Source organism: Stenella coeruleoalba (genome assembly GCF_951394435.1).
Source record: "Stenella coeruleoalba genome assembly, chromosome: 15".
Lineage (NCBI taxonomy): Eukaryota > Metazoa > Chordata > Mammalia > Artiodactyla > Delphinidae > Stenella > Stenella coeruleoalba.
Genome location: NC_137161.1, coordinates 20,609,786 through 20,627,549, shown reverse-complemented (window position 1 = coordinate 20,627,549; position 17,764 = coordinate 20,609,786). Strand labels below are relative to the sequence as shown.

The window sequence follows — 17,764 nt, the reverse complement described above, 5'->3', positions numbered from 1 at the left end:
TGCTGCATCTCAGAAAGTACTTTGTGTGCAGACTAAAATCTGAAAACAGTCTCAGAGCCTAAAAACAGATTACACAAGCCATTGCCTGATCTCTGCGAGAGGCAGTTCCTTAATGAGTATGTTCATTGGACTCACATAGTCTGGGTTTGACTTCACGACCAGGCCCTGCCTTGATCTATGATTCAGGACAAGCTCTAAGCCTGTCTTATTTCAGTTTCTTTCTTTGTAAAAAAGAGGGTCTATTGCCCACCTCACGGACTGTGTACATGTTTAATGAGATAAAATTTGTGAAAGCTTGGAGCACAGCACCTGCACCTACGAGGTGCTCAGTGATTGGTGACTGGTTTTCCTTTTGACCTCCTTTTCCTATATCTGTTTCTATTAAAAAGATATGTTTATCCAGTCTAATTGATGAGGTTATTGGGACTAGAAATTAAACAGTAGAGGTAAAATCTATTAAAGAGCCAACAGAATATGGCCTTGCAAATGTCCAGTGGTGTGATCATACATGATAAAATTTCTGAAAAGGAATTTGAAGTTAAAATCCATTTTGTAGCAAATGTACACAAATAGTGAAATAATAAGAATAAATATGTTTGGCTTCATAAAATGATTATATTTTTATGGAGAGGTTGGTTCATTTATGCTCATTCTTTTTCTTTTTTTTTCTTTTTTTGCGGTACGTGGGCCTCTCACTGTTGTGGCCTCTCCCGTTGCAGAGCACAGGCTCTGGAGGCGCACGCTCAGCGGCCATGGCTCACGGGCCTAGCCGCTCCACGCCATGTGGGATCTTCCCGGACTGGGGCACGAACCTGTGTCCGCTGCATTGGCAGGCGGACTCTCAACCACTGCGCCACCAGGGATGACCCTATGCTCATTCTTATGAGCTGGTTTTGCCCATAAGCTCCAGTATCTCTATGCACACATTTGCTGTTTGTACCATTTTTCAAGATTTATAGTTTAATGTTCTGTAGGGTTGAAATTGAAACGATAACAAAACTGTCCCTGTGAAACCCTGGTTATTGGGAGCTATAACCTCCAGAGGTAGAGCAGTGTAGGCTGAATTTCTGGTTTCATAAGATGTTTTGAAAGACTACATGGTGTACATCAGCTGCTGGATGACTGATTCTGTCTTGGCCTCTTAGATCTGTAATTTCAAGTCATCTGGCAGAACCACTTCTGATCCTTATCTGCTCTTCAGTTTCTTAAACACCAATGGTCAGATAACGCCCAGTGTGCTAGGCTCGCAGAGCTGCGTGCAGGGAGCCTCTGGGCTCCTGAGCCTGGGGCTGCTGCGGCCCTATGGCTGTAGCTGAAAGCTCTGCCTCAGGACACCTCCTGTGTCAGCTCATGTTCCAAACTCAGGATGCAGGGACTACGTGGGAGGTTGCCTTGCCTGTGAAAGGAGGAGACGACATGCATGGGGGTTGGTTGGTGGGTGGGGACCCCAGGAAACTTCCGTAATTTTGTTTCCCTTTGGTTCTTTGTTAGTTAGATAGTTTACATAATGAGCATTAAACTCTCTTTTCTTTCAAGGTAAACTAAGTTATAAGCATTATTGTTCTTCCACTTTTATGTTTATTCAGTATTTCGGATATTTTCTATTAATAAGCTAATAGCCTTTGAATGGCCTTCTGGAGTAGTAGGAGATCTTGCGGTTGGATTCTTTTTTCTCTTTCCTACCCTCACCTTTTATTTGTCATCTATTGGTAGGTGAAAAATATATCTGTAGTTTATGGTCTTCATGATACATTATGTATTTTGTTTTCTACTTTACTTTATTACATTAACTTGGATCCTTTGTTAATCTTCTCATCTGCCTTTTGAAAAGTTTTCAACCTGCATTCTTGTCTCTATTTCCCCTTGTAATAGTTTTGGTAGCTGGGACACTGTTGCAGATTGTTTTAGATTATCTTGCTCTGGAAACGTTATTCTTTCGCTCCCAAAGAGAAATGAACATGGCCAAGTATTGAATTTGATCGTTCTTGTTCCCTTGCCTTCATGGTCCAGTGAAAGTTGTTTTATTTCAGGGCGTAAAGACATGGAAACTTGTCCCTAGTTGGTGTGCTAAAGAAAGCTTTAGGAATAGGGTGAATCTTGAAATTTCTTTTTCCCTTTTTGCTTCACCCACCAGGAAATCTAGAGCTGAATTTGTGGCTCAACTTAAATAACTTAGGCATATCTGTGTTTTAAAAATTTTCTCATTGACTTTGATCTTTTGAATTTTGTCTGTAATTTCTTTGATCCTGATCTGTAACATATTTACATGATTCCATTTTTATTCTTATAAGTTGCCTCAAGTCAGTTATAGAATGAGGTGAGATACATAAAGTTGATAGCTGCAAAGATTATCAAACTAGTTTTCTAATAACCTGCCCCTTCTCTTCTCATTTCCCACTGTGTTCAACATATTATTTAAAAAATAAGTGACCTTTAGATTTTCCGTAGTATGTGCTCTGGGCAGTAATTTCTGTGTCTCTATTTTCAGCATGATCTTTCTTCCCAAAGGTTGCAGGGAGAGTGGCTGAGGAAAGGGGTGCGGTGCTGGGCCACGAGGTGGGCTATTGTATCCGCTTTGATGACTGCACCAACCCACTGGCTACAAGAATTAAGGTGAGGTGCAGAGCTGCTTTTCCTATTGTGAATAAGGAAGATTCTTTGCGGGGAGATAAAAACATGCAGCCATCGGTGCTGACTGAGGCACTGATACTGTGGCAGAAAGTGTATGAGAGCATCCTGGCCCTCAGGGAAGTTAGTCTGCTGGGAGGTGCAGAGCACTTTCCGAGTCCTTGCATTTTAGCCCAGAAAGGACCTTGGAAGTAGAGCTAAGCCCTTGGTTCTCCAGATGAAGAGGTTGAGGACCTGGGAGGTTGAATGACCTACCTGACATTACGTGTGCATTGGTGATGGAACCAGAACTCAAAACTGACCTTTCTCATGTTTGTTTTATTGTTTTCCCACCAATCCACATAGCTCACTAAATATAGAAACTTACCCATAAAAGACTTAAAAACAGGAACAAATATTGGGTGGACCGAAAGGTTTGTTCGTTTTTTTCCGTAAGATGGCTCTAGTAGCACTTAGTTGTCTTTAACTTCATTCGAGACAATTTTGATAAATTGTATGTGACAGCTGTCATAATCAGCGTGCATTAAAAAGACGTCAAAATTGGTGAATTTTTGTGTAGCCATTTTAATATTGAAGATGGAAGAAAAAAAGCAGCACTTTCGGCGTTTTATGCTTTATTATTTCAAGAAAGGTAAAAACGTAAAAAAAAGATTTGTGCAGTGTATGGAGAAGGTGCTGTGACTGATCGAACGTGTCAAAAGTGGTTTGTGAAGTTTCGTGCTGGAGATTTCTTGCTGGACGATGCTCCACAGTTGGGTAGACCGGTTGAAGTTGATAGCGATTAAATTGAAACAATAATTGAGAACAATCAACGTTATACCATGCAGGAGACAGCCGACATACCCAAAATATCCAAATCAAGCGCTGAAAATCATTTGCACCAGCTTGGTTATGTGAATGGCTTTGATGTTTGGGTTCCACATACGTTAAGCAAAAAAACCTTCTTGACCATATTTCCGCATGTGATTCTCTACCTAAATGTAATGAAAATGTTGCATTTTTAAAACAAATTGTGACAGACAATGAAAAGTGGATATTGTACAACAGTGTGGAACGGAAGAGATCATGGGCAAGCAAAATGAACCACCACCAACCACAACAAAGGCCGGTCTTCATCCAAAGAAGGTGATGTTGTGTATATGGTGGGACTGGAAGGGAGTCCTCTGTTATGAGCTCCTTCCGGAAAACCAAACGATTAATTCCAACAAGTACTGCTCCCAGATAGACCAACTGAAAGCGGCACCCGATGAAAAGCATCTGGAATTAATCAACAGAAAATACATAATCTTCCATCAGGATACTGCAAGACTGCATGTTTCTTTGATGACCAGGCAAAAACTGTTACAGCGTGGCTGGGAAGTTCTGATTCATCCGCCATATTCACCAGACATTGCACCTTTGGATTTCCATTTATTTCGGTCTTTACAATATTCTTTCTTTTTTAATAAATTTATTTATTTATTTATTTTATTTTTGGCTGCATTGGGTCTTGGTTACTAGGCGCAGGCTTTCTCTAGTAGCGAGCGGGGACTACTCTTTTGCGATGCGTGGGCTTCTCATTGCAGAGCACGGGCTCTAGGCATGCAGGCTTCAGTAGTTGTGGCTTGTAGGCTTAGTTGCTCCGCGGCATGTGGGATCTCCCCTGACCAGGGCTAGAACCTGTGTCCCCTGTATTGGCAGGTGGACTCAACCACTGCGCCACTAGGGAAGTCCCTACAAAATTCTCTTAATGGAAAACATTTTAATTCCCTGAAAGACTGTAAAAGGTACCTGGAATAGTTCTTTGCTCGAAAAGATAAAAAGTTTTGGGAAGATGGAATTATTAAGTTGCCTGAAAAATGGCAGAAGGTAGTGGAACAAAACAGTGAATACATTGTTCAATAAAGTTCTTGGTGAAAATGAAAAATATGTCTTTTATTTTTACTAAAAAACCGAAGGCACTTTTTGGCCCACCCAATAGTATAAATTGATAAAGTGTAGAATTCACACATGTTATTTGCACTAATTAGAACTTTCCCATTTTCACATGATAATGGATTTTATATGTGTGTTCTTTGACCTCGTTGCTACTAGTAAAATAATTAGCACCAGTAGTAATCAGTGTAAATCAACTCAGCAGTGTCCACTGTGTATACCACTGTGCGAATCAGAGTCTCCCCAGTACTGTAAACAATGAATGAAAATGAATATTGAAATGAATATTGGTTGTTAGAAACTCAGTTACCTCAGCTTGCAACAGAGGAAAGCTGAAAATAGATGATCTAAATGTAGTGATTTGTAAAAATGTGGGCCTTGTTTTCTAAGTTTCTGTATTTTGTTACCTTTGACATTCATTTTGCTAGGTAAAGGGGTTATTCTTCTATACCATCAAATATATTTACACGAGCTGATTTTTAGATAAGTTTCAGTGGACTGCATAACCAAATGATTCTCTCTAGAGGGTCTTTCCTGAAAAGTTTTGTATTCCATTGGGTAGTAATTTCAGGGCACCCAGTTCTTGCCTGGTGGCCTGTCATTGGTGGCAAGTTCTCTTTCACTCCTATGTGTGTATGTGACAGCTCGTATCAGGTCCAAGAAAAATATGATGGAAATGCACCCTGCTTTGAAAAACAAAACAAAAAGTAAAAATACTAAGATACAGTGTGTGAGGGAAATGTTTAACTTTGTTAAAGTACTGAACTGTTTTGGGGTGAGAATAACAGCATCTAGTTGTTACTGCATTTTTCTGAAGCATTTTATAAACATTCATTAAGCTTAAATGATAATAGCTGCCATTCTTGAGCTCTCTCTGTGTGCTAGGGCCTGTGCTAAGCACTGTACATGTACTATCTCACTCAATTCTCACAGTAACCCTGTGAGGTGGATTCTTTATTCTCTCCATTTTACAAATGAGGAATCAGGCTCAGAGAGGGTAAGTAACATGCCCAAGGTTCACACAGCTAATAAGATGTAGAGCCGAGATTGGAACTCCCAGCAGCCTGACACGATAGCTTGTGTTCCTAACCACAACCCCATCCAGCCTCCCTAAAATAATATCAGATGAAGTTGAGGTTAATAACCTCAAGAGCTGCAAGTCTGTGGTCTTTGGGGATGTTGTAGGAATGGTGATCTCAGACTCACAGCATCCCCCTGGGCAGACACAGGTTTGTCTTCACTGCCTGTTCATCAGCAGCAGTGCCAGTGGTACAGACTCAGAGCATGAAATTCTGCTAAAAGATTTGCAAGCCCCAGCTGAGGATCCCATCTTCGAAATCTTGTTTGTGAACCATTCCATTGCTTGATAACCAAAATGTTGGGGCATTTTCTCACAGTCCTTGGTGGGAATTGTCTTGTACACACACTGGTGATGAGGTTGTACGTGTTTTAGTTGTACTTGAACTTTTTGAATTATTTCTAAACGTTTGTGTTTCTGTGTTTTAGTTTCTGACCGATGGAATGCTGGTCAGGGAAATGATGGTTGATCCATTGTTAACAAAATACAGGTAAATGTGTTTTTCCTGTGATAAGTTTCCTGAAGTTTCAAAAGTACACAAGTAGATTGAGAAGCATTTGTGTTAATAGATGGGATTCGCGACCATGCTCAGCTTTCCCAAAGCTTTTCTCCTTATTTTGGCTGTTACCACCTTTGATGTTCTTTTCAGAATTTACAGTCAAAACTGGGCTCATTAAAATCCCTGTCGTTATTTGAACAGTCTGTTGACTTGTTTGATCTTGCTGGAGGGTGACTGCAGAGGCACAGCACAGAACCTGGCAGCATTTTGTTGAATGTAATATGCAGAGTCCAAATAATTATTTATACGTTCCCTTTCCTTGTGTGTCTGTCCATTGCTCATGGGGTTAAAGTGGTCCCACTCAGGCTCTGTGGTATTCTGGGAAAGGATATCACATTTGACCCACTGGTACACACGTGGCACAGCTGAGACCATGTGCCTCTTCCTGCTGTTTTCTGCAGTTTAACAGCCTTTGGGTGGGTGGGCTGTGTCCCGATTTTTATGTGCTCTGTGGGGTTACATGTTATATTGGAATTTAAAATCATGTATTAGATCCTGTTGGAATCCAGCGTGGGTGGTAATACTCTTCAGAAGTAGCAAAAAATACACCATTTTCTTCACCAAGATATGTTGATGTCACCATTTTTAAGAGTTTAAGAGTTACCTCCTTGTCAAAGAGGAGTTACTTAGCGTTACTTTTGCTACAAGGTGATCGCATGGGGGCTAAATACCCAGCAGTCCCTTTGATGGTCTGGATGGGCTTGTGCAGTGGTTGGTTTGATGCTTACTGAGATTGTCCCTCTGATTCTAGTGCCATCATGCTGGATGAAGCCCACGAGAGGACCTTGTACACCGACATTGCCATTGGCCTGCTGAAAAAGGTATAGCTTTGCTTTTGTTTTTGTTTTGTTTGTTGTTTGATTAGGAAAGTCACTGTAGCAATTTAGAAAATCCAACAAAATACGGAGGAAAACAATGAAAATCATCTGTCATCCTGTTCATTCAGAGACAGTCACCGGTAGAATGTTGGTATGTTTCCTTCTCTTCTTTTTTCTTTGTGCATCTTTTTGTGTGTGTACATGCGTCTGTTTTGGCAAAGTGGGGATTGGATTGTATGTTCTAAGTTGTCTCTTGCATATTTTTCTTAACGTTACATCAAGATCATTTTCCTGTGTGATTAAATATTCTGTGAAGACCTTATTTTTAGTGGCTACATAATCACGTCTCTATCATGAAGTATTTGACTCATCCGTTACTGTTAGGCATTTATATGGCTCCCAGGTTTGAAGTTATTTTAAATAATGTTGCAAAGAGCACCCTTGTAGTTAGATATGTTGCATTTCTGTTTCTTTTCATTCTTTCACTATTTATTATAAAAGATTTCAGGCATACCCCAGGGTAGAGAGAAGGATTTAATGACCCCCATGTGCCCATCATCTGGCTTCAACAGTTATAGCCCACAGCCAATTTTGTTTCAACCTTACCTGCATCCTCTCCTCCCTTCCTGTATTTTCTGGTTGTTTTCTTTGGACAAATTCCCAATCACAGGAGTCTAGAAAGAGGTAATAGAGCATGGACTCTGGCTTCAAATCTGACTCTGCTGAGTTTACTCATCTCTAAAATGGGACAGATACAAGTTTCTCTCTCTGCTGGTTTACTTTCCTATCTGATAGCCACTAGCCACCTTAGGTTTTAATTAGTTGAAATAGAATAAAATAAAAAATTCAATTCTTTAGTCACACTGGCTATATTCCAAGGGCTCTGTAGCCACATGTAGCTAGTGGCTACTGCATTGGGCAGAACCTCTCTGTCTTTGAAGAGTGTTCTCTTAGAGCTGCCCTATGACATAATTTGTTGTCAGGCTAAACTTAGAAAATGTAAAATTATTAGGATGGTGCCTGACACAGGGCCATAAATAGACTATGAGGTAACTTTCCCATTGGGAGGTTGTCCACAGCTGGGTGAGGGGAAGGTGGGCTGGATTTCAGAGGCCCCTAGCCTCTTTGTGCAGTGTATATACTATACAACTGTACTCAGAGACCCTGGAATAGCACATAATTTAGTATATGCTAGTTGCTGTTGTTATTGTTATTTTCATTATTAATTTATTCCTTGGCCAAAGATTTAGACTTTTTGATACTTATGAGGAATTATCCCACCAGGTTATTGCCTTCTGAGGAATGGTATAACAAGGGGGCCTATTTCACTGAATCTTTGCTAACACTGAAAATAAATCTTTGCCAATGTGATGGATGAAAAAATAATCTCGTTGTTACACGTTTTTGCTATAATTTATTTGATCATTTCTCCTATGCCTCTTGATCATCTGTTTCTTTGAATAACTGTTAGTATCTTTTGTCCATATTTCTACCTTGGTGTTATCATTATTGTTTGTTTGCTTTTGATGTATTTTTTCATACTTTAACTGTATATACATAGATTCTGACTATCCAGGTGTCAGGAAAAAATGGTTTTACTTCTGGTAAATTCATATTTAGGTTTTAAAGTTCCTTTATACTCTCTATCCATTTTTTTTTTTTTAGCTTTTTATCTTGGAAAATTTTGTCACTTACGCAGTTAGAAAGAATAGTCTAATGAGCCATCTTTTCACCTATGACTTAACAGTTATCAATTTGTGGTTGGTCTTGTTTCATCTTTAAGCTTCCCCCTCCGCCCCGCAAAAAAGTACACACACTGGATTATTTTGTAATAAATTTCAGCTATCAGATTATCTCATCTGTAAGTATCACACTATTATCATTGTCTTTTTTTATGTCTTCTTTTTTAGATTCAGAAAAAGCGAGGGGATCTTCGATTGATTGTGGCTTCAGCCACCTTGGATGCAGAGGTATGAGCATTTCCCCCTCTGGCCCTCTGTCCCTGGTTAGCACTGGGATTGTTGGACATGTCCTTGGGAAGCTACCTGCAGCAAGAGCTTACCTTTGGCAGGATGGCCTACCTTCCTTATGGGGCCATCCGATGTCCTAGATTCCATGTGATCAGAGGAAACTCCTTTTCAGCTTGTGGGTGGAAACTAGCCTGTAGTTAATTGAGTTCACAATTACCTATTTGTCTTGTTTCTCTACATACTATGTTTTCCCCTACACAGGCAATTTCTTTTTATTACTCTAGTTGGAGGCTATATTTCTTTTTTTTTTTTTTTTTTTTGGCGGTACGCGGGCCTCTCACTGTTGTGGCCTCTCCCATTGCGGAGCACAGGCTCCGGACGCGCAGGCTCAGCGGCCATGGCTCACAGGCCTAGCCGCTCCGTGGCATGTGGGATCTTCCCGGATCGGGGCACGAACGTGTGTCTCCTGCATCGGCAGGTGGACTCTCAACCACTGCGCCACCAGGGAAGCCCTATATTTCTTGAATTTATGACTTTAGCATTTATATTGGGGGTACAGTTGAAGTTTTCCCTGTACATACAATAATTTCCGTGCTATAACTTTTTTATGGCTAAGTTTACATTATTTTTCTTTTTTAAAAAAATTTTTAATTGAAGTATAATTGATTTACAATGTTGTGTTAATTTCTCTTTTTTAAGGATTTTTAAAAAATAAATTATTTATGTATTTGTTTTTGGCTGCATTGGGTCCTCGCCGCTGCACGTCTAGCCATGGTGAGCAGGGGCCACTCCTCGCTGTGGCGCGTGGGCCCCTCACCGCGGTGGCCTCTCCCGTTGCAGAGCAAAGGCTCCAGGCGCGCAGGTTTCAGTAGTTGTGGCAGGCGGGCTCGATAGTTGTGGCTCACGGGCTTCAGAGCACAGACTCAGCAATTGTGGTCCACGAGCCTAGCTGCTCCACGGCATGTGCGATCCTCCTGGACCAGGGCTCGAACCTGTGTCCCCAGCATTGGCCAGCAGATTCCCAACCACTGCGCCACCAGGGAAGCCCCTGTTGTGTTAATTTCTGCTGTACAGCAAAGTGATTCACTTATACATAAAAATATATATATATTCTTTTTAATATTATTTCCCATTATGGTTTATCATGGGATATTGAATATAGTTCTCTGTGCTATGCAGTAGGTCCTTGTTGTTTATCCATTCTTTTTTTTTTAATAAATGTATTTATTTATTTATTTATTTTTGGCTGCATTGGGTCTTCATTGCTGCGTGCAGGCTTTCTCTAGTTGCGGCAAGCAGGGGCTACTCTTCCTTGCAATGCGCGGGCTTCTCATTGCAGTGGCTTCTCTTGTTGTGGAGCACGGGCTCTAGGCGCGTGGGCTTCAGTAGTTGTGGCACATGGGCTCAGTAATTGTGGCTTGCAGGCTCTAGAGCACAGGCTCAGTAGTTGTGGTGCACAGGCTTAGTTGCTCTGCAACATGTGGGATCTTCCTGGACCAGGGCTCGAACCCATGTGTCCTGCATCGGCAGGCGGTGTTTATCCATTCTATATATAAAAATGTATATCTGCTAACCCCAACCTCCCACTCCATCCTCCTCAAACCACCACCCCCCTTATTTTTCTCCTAATGACTAATATTTTAGTCCAGACAGCAGTTCAGTTCAACACATAATTTTGACCACTTGCTACACACACACACACACACACACACACACACACACACACACACACACGCAGAAGCACAGTTCTGGCTACAGGTGATTCATACACTCCCTGACTTCTTCGGGAAGCAGACACATAAATAGATATTTGCAGTTCAGTTTGTTCAAGGTGCTGAGACAGCCAAGGAGGGGGTGCTCACTCTCTAGTCATCTGGGGGATGTCCAGAAGCTTTCGCGGAGGAGGGACATCCCACCTGGGTTGGAAAGATGCACAGAAGTTCACCAGATGGGCAGGGGTGGGGAAGTGGGGAAGTGCATCCTGAACATGCACAGAAACCACAGGGGCATGAAAGCATGTGTTCAAGCGGCTGTGAGTCAAGTATAGGTGGGAGCCATACCTCGCCCGTGGTCCCCTGCGGGGGGTGAGGTGCCCCCCGTCGCCTCTCTGTCTCCTTCCAGCTTCTTCAGTGCTCCTTATACTCCTGCCTCCCCTTGCTGTTCCAGAAAAACCTAAGCATGCTTCTGTTCTTGGTGGGGGGGAGCCCTCTTTCTAGACCACTCTGACCCCAGACGTTCTCATGGCTTTGCACTCATTTCATTCCAGTCTTGATCAGATATTAGCTCCCAGAGAGCCTTTCTTGACCACTGTCTAAAACGGTGTCCCTGTCACTCTCCATTCTCTTACTCTCCTCATTTTTTCTGTTTAGCGCTTCTCACTAGCTAACATATGCATATCTGGGTGTTTGTTTATTGTATGTCTCCCATCACTAAAATGTAAGCACCATGAAGACTGGGACTCTGACTGTCTTACTCTGTGTTATCCCTTTCATCTAAAACAGTGTCTGGCACAACAGAGCAGGGACTTGGGGTTGAATGAATCTTAGTTGAATGGAAAGCGATGGGAGATTCAAATGGAGAGGCTGGTAGGGGTCAGATGATGGGAGGCCTTACAGGCCACGTGAAGGAGGAAGAACTCGCCCTGCTGGTCAGGAGCCCCAGCAGAGTGTGAGGCATAGCAGTGACTTGATCGCATTTGGGTTCTAGAAAGATCACTCTGGGTGCTGTGGAGAAGAGATAAGAACAGATGTGGAGATCCCAGTCAGGAGGGCAGTTCTGCAATGCAGCTGAGATGAAAAGGGCCTGGCTCTTGGTATCCCTGTGGCTTCTGGGATGCAGAACAACTTGGAGAAGAAACTCAGCATGGCTGACAGAGATGCCTGCATGTGCCCTGGCTGGTTTCTCGGACCTTCTCACGGGCTGTAGGAGTCTGTTGTCTTCGGTCTGCCCACCATAACTCTTGGGTTAAAGCTCTCTGTTGCCCTCTTTAATAATTCTTACGCCCTTTACCCATGATACTGGCTGGAATGCTATTTTGAAGGCTGCACCTGACCTCATCTCCTGTTATCTCCTCCATGACCACGTTGCCCAGAACATCTTCTCTATTTTACGTTCGTCACCACCCCCCTTTAAAAATTATTCCCAATAGTTTTTTTTTTTTTTTTTTTTTTTTTTGCGGTACATGGGCCTCTCACTGTTGTGGCCTCTCCTGTCGCGGAGCACAGGCTCCGGATGCGCAGGCCCAGTGGCCATGGCTCACGGGCCCAGCCGCTCCACGGCATGTGGGATCTTCCCGGACCAGGGCACAAACCCGTGTCCCCTGCATCGGCAGGCAGACTCTCAACCACTGCGCCACCAGGGAAGCCCCCAATAGTTTTTATTGTGCTCGAAATCTATAACATCCAAGCCTTTTCTTAGAATTATTGTTAATACTTATTTCTTGCTTACTTGTTTTTCGCCTTTCATTGTCTTTGGTGTGGCATGGAGATTTAAAAACATAGCTTCTTTCTTTTCTGCCTACTATAGTTGATAGAGACGGACTTCCTGGAAGTGATTTTTTTTAGGTGGGAAAGTGGAGTGTAGGAGTTGTGTCACACCTTGAGTGCGCTAGCATGCAGGGGTTGCTGGGATGTCAGCAGCATTCACGGGGGCCTTGGGTGGGCTTAGGCTGTCCTTTTCTTCATCCCTTCCTGGCTCGGCCAGCGAAGGGGAGTGAGGTCTGTGTGTGAGTGAGGGGGGACCCAGGTGGGTGTGAGTACACGTGGGGTGTGGAATGTGTTCCCAGGTGAGAGAGCGAGGAAGAGGAAGGAATGGGCTGAAGTGGATGAGAGAGGAAGAGTGTGTGGGTGTGAGAGTGGGGTAGGGCGTGGCTCAGGTAACATTTTGCCCTAGAGGCCCAGGGGGACCAGAACTCATCCCCGGTCCCCCAGCTGCTGGATCTGTGGGCGACAGACTCATTCCAAACTCCACTGCCTGGAGGGGTAGATACCACCCGCTCTGGTTTCGCTCAGGGTCTGGGGTGGCCCAGCCTGCAGGTGAGGACACCAGTGATGGTGGCTGGGAGGCAGAGGAGGCAAGCGGAGTTTGACGGGAGCTGATCAAATAGTCGCCTTGATTGGTTTAGCTGTTTGTAAGCCTAATTAAGTCAGCAATTACAGAATATGACCAGGTATAATTACGAACTATTTATTGACCATTGTATCACATGGTGTTGTTTTTCTTTTATTGGCTTCCATTCACACGGCAGAAAATATGATCACTGACAGCTCCCACAGTTTCTTGTCACAGGTCCAGCTTGAAGAGAGAATAATTTCTCTTTCCAGATTCCTGAAGAAGGAATCTGGGGTCTGCTGGGGTCAGGAATCCACTTGGGACCATTCTGCATGGGCCAGGGGTGGGCAGGTCATGTCGGCGTGGCTGTTGGGGTCCAGTCCTGTGGGTCAGATCAGAGCCGCTGCCAGGAGGAAGCTGGTGAGCTGGGAAGGCAGTGCACCAGACGTCCACACCGTTTATGTTCCATTTCATAGACGAGCCTCTTCCTCTATGTCATTTTATGTTTCTCACCATGTGTGTGTGTCAGTGTGATCCGTGTCTTTGAAACTTGACTTAAACTCTTGTTTTCTAGGTGGTTGAACCCACTTCACTCCTCCGGGTCCTTCATTCTGCCTCAAGATGCGTACACTGTTGATACTATATTTATTTGCTTTCTAATCCATATTTTATATTTCCAAATAGAGATAAAAGATAAAGATCTTAAGGATAAAAGTCTCATGCCTTCTCACTTAATGCTGAGTTTGATTTCTTGAAAGAGCAGCTCCCTGTCTTTACCCCTCAGCACCACAGACTCCTTAACAGAAGGTGTGGCCATCTGCACTCTCACACCAGTGTTAAGCCTTCAGCCTCTTCCCTGTTCTGCTTGCCTTTTTGGCCCAGAAAGCCTGTCTGCCAAGCCGTTTTTAAAATCTTCCTCCTCCGCCTGCAGCCTCTGGGGCTCCACCTTCTCCCCTCGCTCCGCCTCCTAGATGGCTTCCCCAGGCTCCTTTGCTGGCTGCTCTTCCTTCGCCAGGCTGTTCATCTTCATGGCCCCTAGTTCAGTGGATGCTCCCACTTCTGGCCTCTTAACTGGGCTCCTTCGCTCCAGCCTGGGCTGCCAGCAGCAGGCTAGCCACAGACCATGAAGCTCATGGACCCACGACTCCTACAAACTGTGGCTCTCAGCAGCTCTCCGGCAGTCCCTTTCTCGCTGTCGTAGTCATCTTGGCTCAGGACATTCATTGCTTTAGGAAGTTGCTTCTTCTGTGTTTTTTTTGTGTGTGTGTGTGTGTTGTTTTTTTTTTTTTTTAGCTTTAGGAAGTTTTTACCCCTCATTGAGTAAGAAGTAATTCCATCGTCCCCGGCATGCACGTGTGCCCTCACACTCACAATGGCCAGGTCCCATCTGTCACACTTCTGGAATGCATTGCTTTCACACTGCCCCCGTTCATGCTTTCATTCTTTGTCCTCTGAGCTGTTGTAATAGCTTCCTTAACTAGTCGGCTGGGCTCTAACCTCTGATCACCCCTGCCCTTCTCCAGAATGGCCTCCAGAGCCAGGGATGCAGAACAGGTCTGATCACCTCACACCCATCTTTGCTGCCCTTGTCTTGCCCATCTAATAAAGTACCTGTGCAGTTTGACATTTGGACCACTGCAGAATGATCACTACGATCACTTACTGAGTACTGTTCGAGGCCAGACCTGTGCCAAGTACAGTCAGACACACTTTATAGGAGCAACAGCCTTGCAGGGTGTAGAGAGCAGTTCATCCATTTTGTCAATGAGACAACCAACTCAGACATGAGATGGGCCTGCCCTAGACCTTGAGCTGTCTCCTCCATCAGGGGCCCCTTTACATCTTAGTCTACACTCTGCTGTCATCCTAGGAAGGGGGTACCTCTTCTCCTTCCTAGCTAGTAATAATCGTCCTCAGGCTTAGCCCGGGGATACTGCTGCCTCCAGGGGAGACTGCTGCCTCCAGGAAGCCCTCCCTACAGCCAGTCATTATTGGTCTTTCTTTCTCCCCAAATTGTAACTCGCAGCTCTTTTCTGGTCATCCAGTCATTGGGCCTCGGTTTATGTTATGATTGGTCCTTTGCACGCCTTCCTCCCTGGCTTATTCACTCTTTGGGGGAGTGGGATGGAGTCTCTTCTCCCTTGTTTGTGCATCACTTGTAGTGTGCCCATGCTCTGCACACCACAGGACACAGGAAGGCTGAAGTCGCTTGCAGAGAATTTACCCGAAAGAAGCGTGAAGAGTGGTGCCGTGTGGTTCTTTGTAGCACAGCGCAGTTCTTTTGTTGGCCTGAGGCTTGTTTTCTTATGCCTGTGCAAACACGACTTTGAGGTTAACATGTAGCATCCAGCTACATGTAGTTCAATCCAGTGGACTCTTCTAGAAGTGCTCCTCCAAGCCCTTTCACATTGCGCTCAATGCAGGTCCTCAGGGCACCCCTGGGCTCCCAGTTTCCAGGAGCGGGCGTGGGTGTATTTAGGGAAGATACCTGGGAACTAAAGAAGACAGGCCTTGTGATCACATGGCCAGGCCTCCTAGGAGAAGAGAAAGTGATGCTGGGCCAGGCCTCAGGGGATCGGGAAGGTCACTGAGAGTCAGATAATGGTGTCCCCCACCTTACAGGATGTCTGTGCCTCTGCAGCTAGATAGCAGCCCCCCTCCAGCACTCTGTGTCCTGCCGGCTTGGTCACTCAGTTCTTCTCGGTCTCAACTTCTCTGTGTGTCTTGGGTCACATGCCCCAAGAGGGCATCTTTGGTGGAGTCTCCCTCCCCCATCGTTGGCCAGTGCTCTCACGTCAGGCCTCCCTATAGACTGCAAGTCTGGTGGTCAAGTGCCATTGAAGAGGACGTGGCCACCTATTCAGGAGGAATTGCCAAGAGCCACTCTTCTCAACAGGGTCCTGTGGGAGCATCGGAGAAGTGAATGCTTGCCAACCTGCCCCATACAAAGTGTTGTGCTTCTTCCTGTGGGGCGTATAAAGATGGAGAGGACTCTGTCCCTGTACATGTAGAGTACATGCAGATCTGTAACTGTGCTACCAGGGAGACATCTACTGTTCATAGACGTATACGCTTCCTTTATACACTGATAACTTGTGTGATCAGAGCTGTGCTTTCCAGATCAGAGCTACACATCAACCTGATTTAATCCTTATTTAACTTGAGTTACACCTTCTGACCTAATTTTCTGTTAAATAAAATATGGGGGTTGGGGGGGGTGGATGTGGGTGGGTTAAGATCAATAGCACAGCTGCATGTTGACTCAGATGCACTGCTGAATGCAGTTTGGAAACCTAACTTCTATCATTTCTATCAAGTCTTCGGTAAAGAGTCTGTTCATTGAAATGTGATTCTCCAAAATTGCAATAATAAAAATATGATTTTTAATAATTATTTTGTAACCCCTAGTCTGTATTATATATATCCAATCCCTACTCCCCACCCCTGCTCTGCCAGTTTTATATTGTTTTCTTTCTTTCCATGAGTTACTATGAACCATTTTTTTTTTGAGAGGAGTGAAGAATTGATTTTTTTTTTTCTTTTAGAAATTTTGGGATTTCTTTAATCAAAATGACACCAGTGACCCAACCAGGGATACGTGCGTGATCCTTACGGTGGAAGGGCGAACATTTCCAGTGGATATCTTTTATCTACAAAGGTTTGATGATCCTTGCATTTTTAATGAGGGCGATTAGAAAACTAGGCCTGTTCTGTGGGAGGAGAAGCAATTGCATCTGCTTGAGGCTCTGAGGGCGAGGTGCCAGACTGCTGAGGAGGGGCGGGTGTGTTTTGCACCTCCCATCATTGATAGGGTGTTCTGGAACCCTGCTCAGTATCACTGCTGGATTTAGTTTAAACTCTCCATACTGATGTGCAGGTTTCTCTGACTCTGTGGTCCTTGGGCTCAGCTGGAAAGAGCAAAATGGTAACAGTGTCTCAGGGAGGAGGGTTCTATAGTTGTCAGAACTGGGCTTTACAAGACTGTCTGTCAGCTTGGGCAGTATTAGTGATTTGAATCATTTGGTTCTCAGCTCTTTACATCTTAGCAAGAAGGCCTGGTTGCCATTTTCGGGAGGAGCCTCCTTGGACAGGAAGGAGTCATCCTAATTCCTGCCCCTAGTCACTGGACAGTCAAAGACCAGGAGCCTGGGCCAGTGGCAGATGAATCCAGAGAGTTGTGGGCTTGACTTCTGAGTGATTCTAGAGGGACAGGACACCCATTAGCTCCTTTCAGACATGCTGCCAGTGGTCAGGAGGGGAAATAGAGTGTGGGATTCAGCACTGGGACCATAGATCCAGTTTCCCTGGCCAGGCATCCTTGCATGCTAAAGATAAGACATCTATTTGCATGGGTTTATTGCTTTTATGTCTCTGCAAATAAAGCCAAAAATCATAGTTTACATGTAATTACGGATTGTTTTTGAATGTCGCATTTAAAAAAAGAAAAAAAAAGAATGAATGTTTATTTTATCAATAATTATTCATATATTGATTACCTGCTGGGCAGGCCCAAACTAACTTTCACGAGGCTTCGCTGCCAGATTACTAGGGTAATTGATCTATAATTAATGAGCATATTCTAGTGATGAATTTATCTCACACATCTTTTCAGTCCTGTTCCAGATTATATCAAATCAACTGTAGAAACTGTGATGAAAATTCACCAGACAGAGGGAGATGGAGACATATTAGCATTTCTCACTGGCCAGGTAATTCCATCGGACCTTTTCTCTGTGGTGAACAGACA

At 44.0% G+C, this 17,764-nt stretch overlaps 1 protein-coding gene across 1 annotated transcript in view; it reads left to right on the top strand.

Annotated features, from left to right (window-relative positions):
* DHX35 (DEAH-box helicase 35) overlaps positions 1–17,764 on the top strand; it is a 70,804-nt gene that overhangs the window by 18,959 nt on the left and 34,081 nt on the right. Inside the window, exons 5-10 of the mRNA XM_079944144.1 lie at positions 2,509–2,613; positions 6,049–6,110; positions 6,931–7,000; positions 8,908–8,967; positions 16,563–16,675; positions 17,630–17,726. Coding sequence (XP_079800270.1) covers positions 2,509–2,613; positions 6,049–6,110; positions 6,931–7,000; positions 8,908–8,967; positions 16,563–16,675; positions 17,630–17,726 — 507 coding nt within the window. The remainder of the gene's footprint in view (positions 1–2,508; positions 2,614–6,048; positions 6,111–6,930; positions 7,001–8,907; positions 8,968–16,562; positions 16,676–17,629; positions 17,727–17,764) is intronic.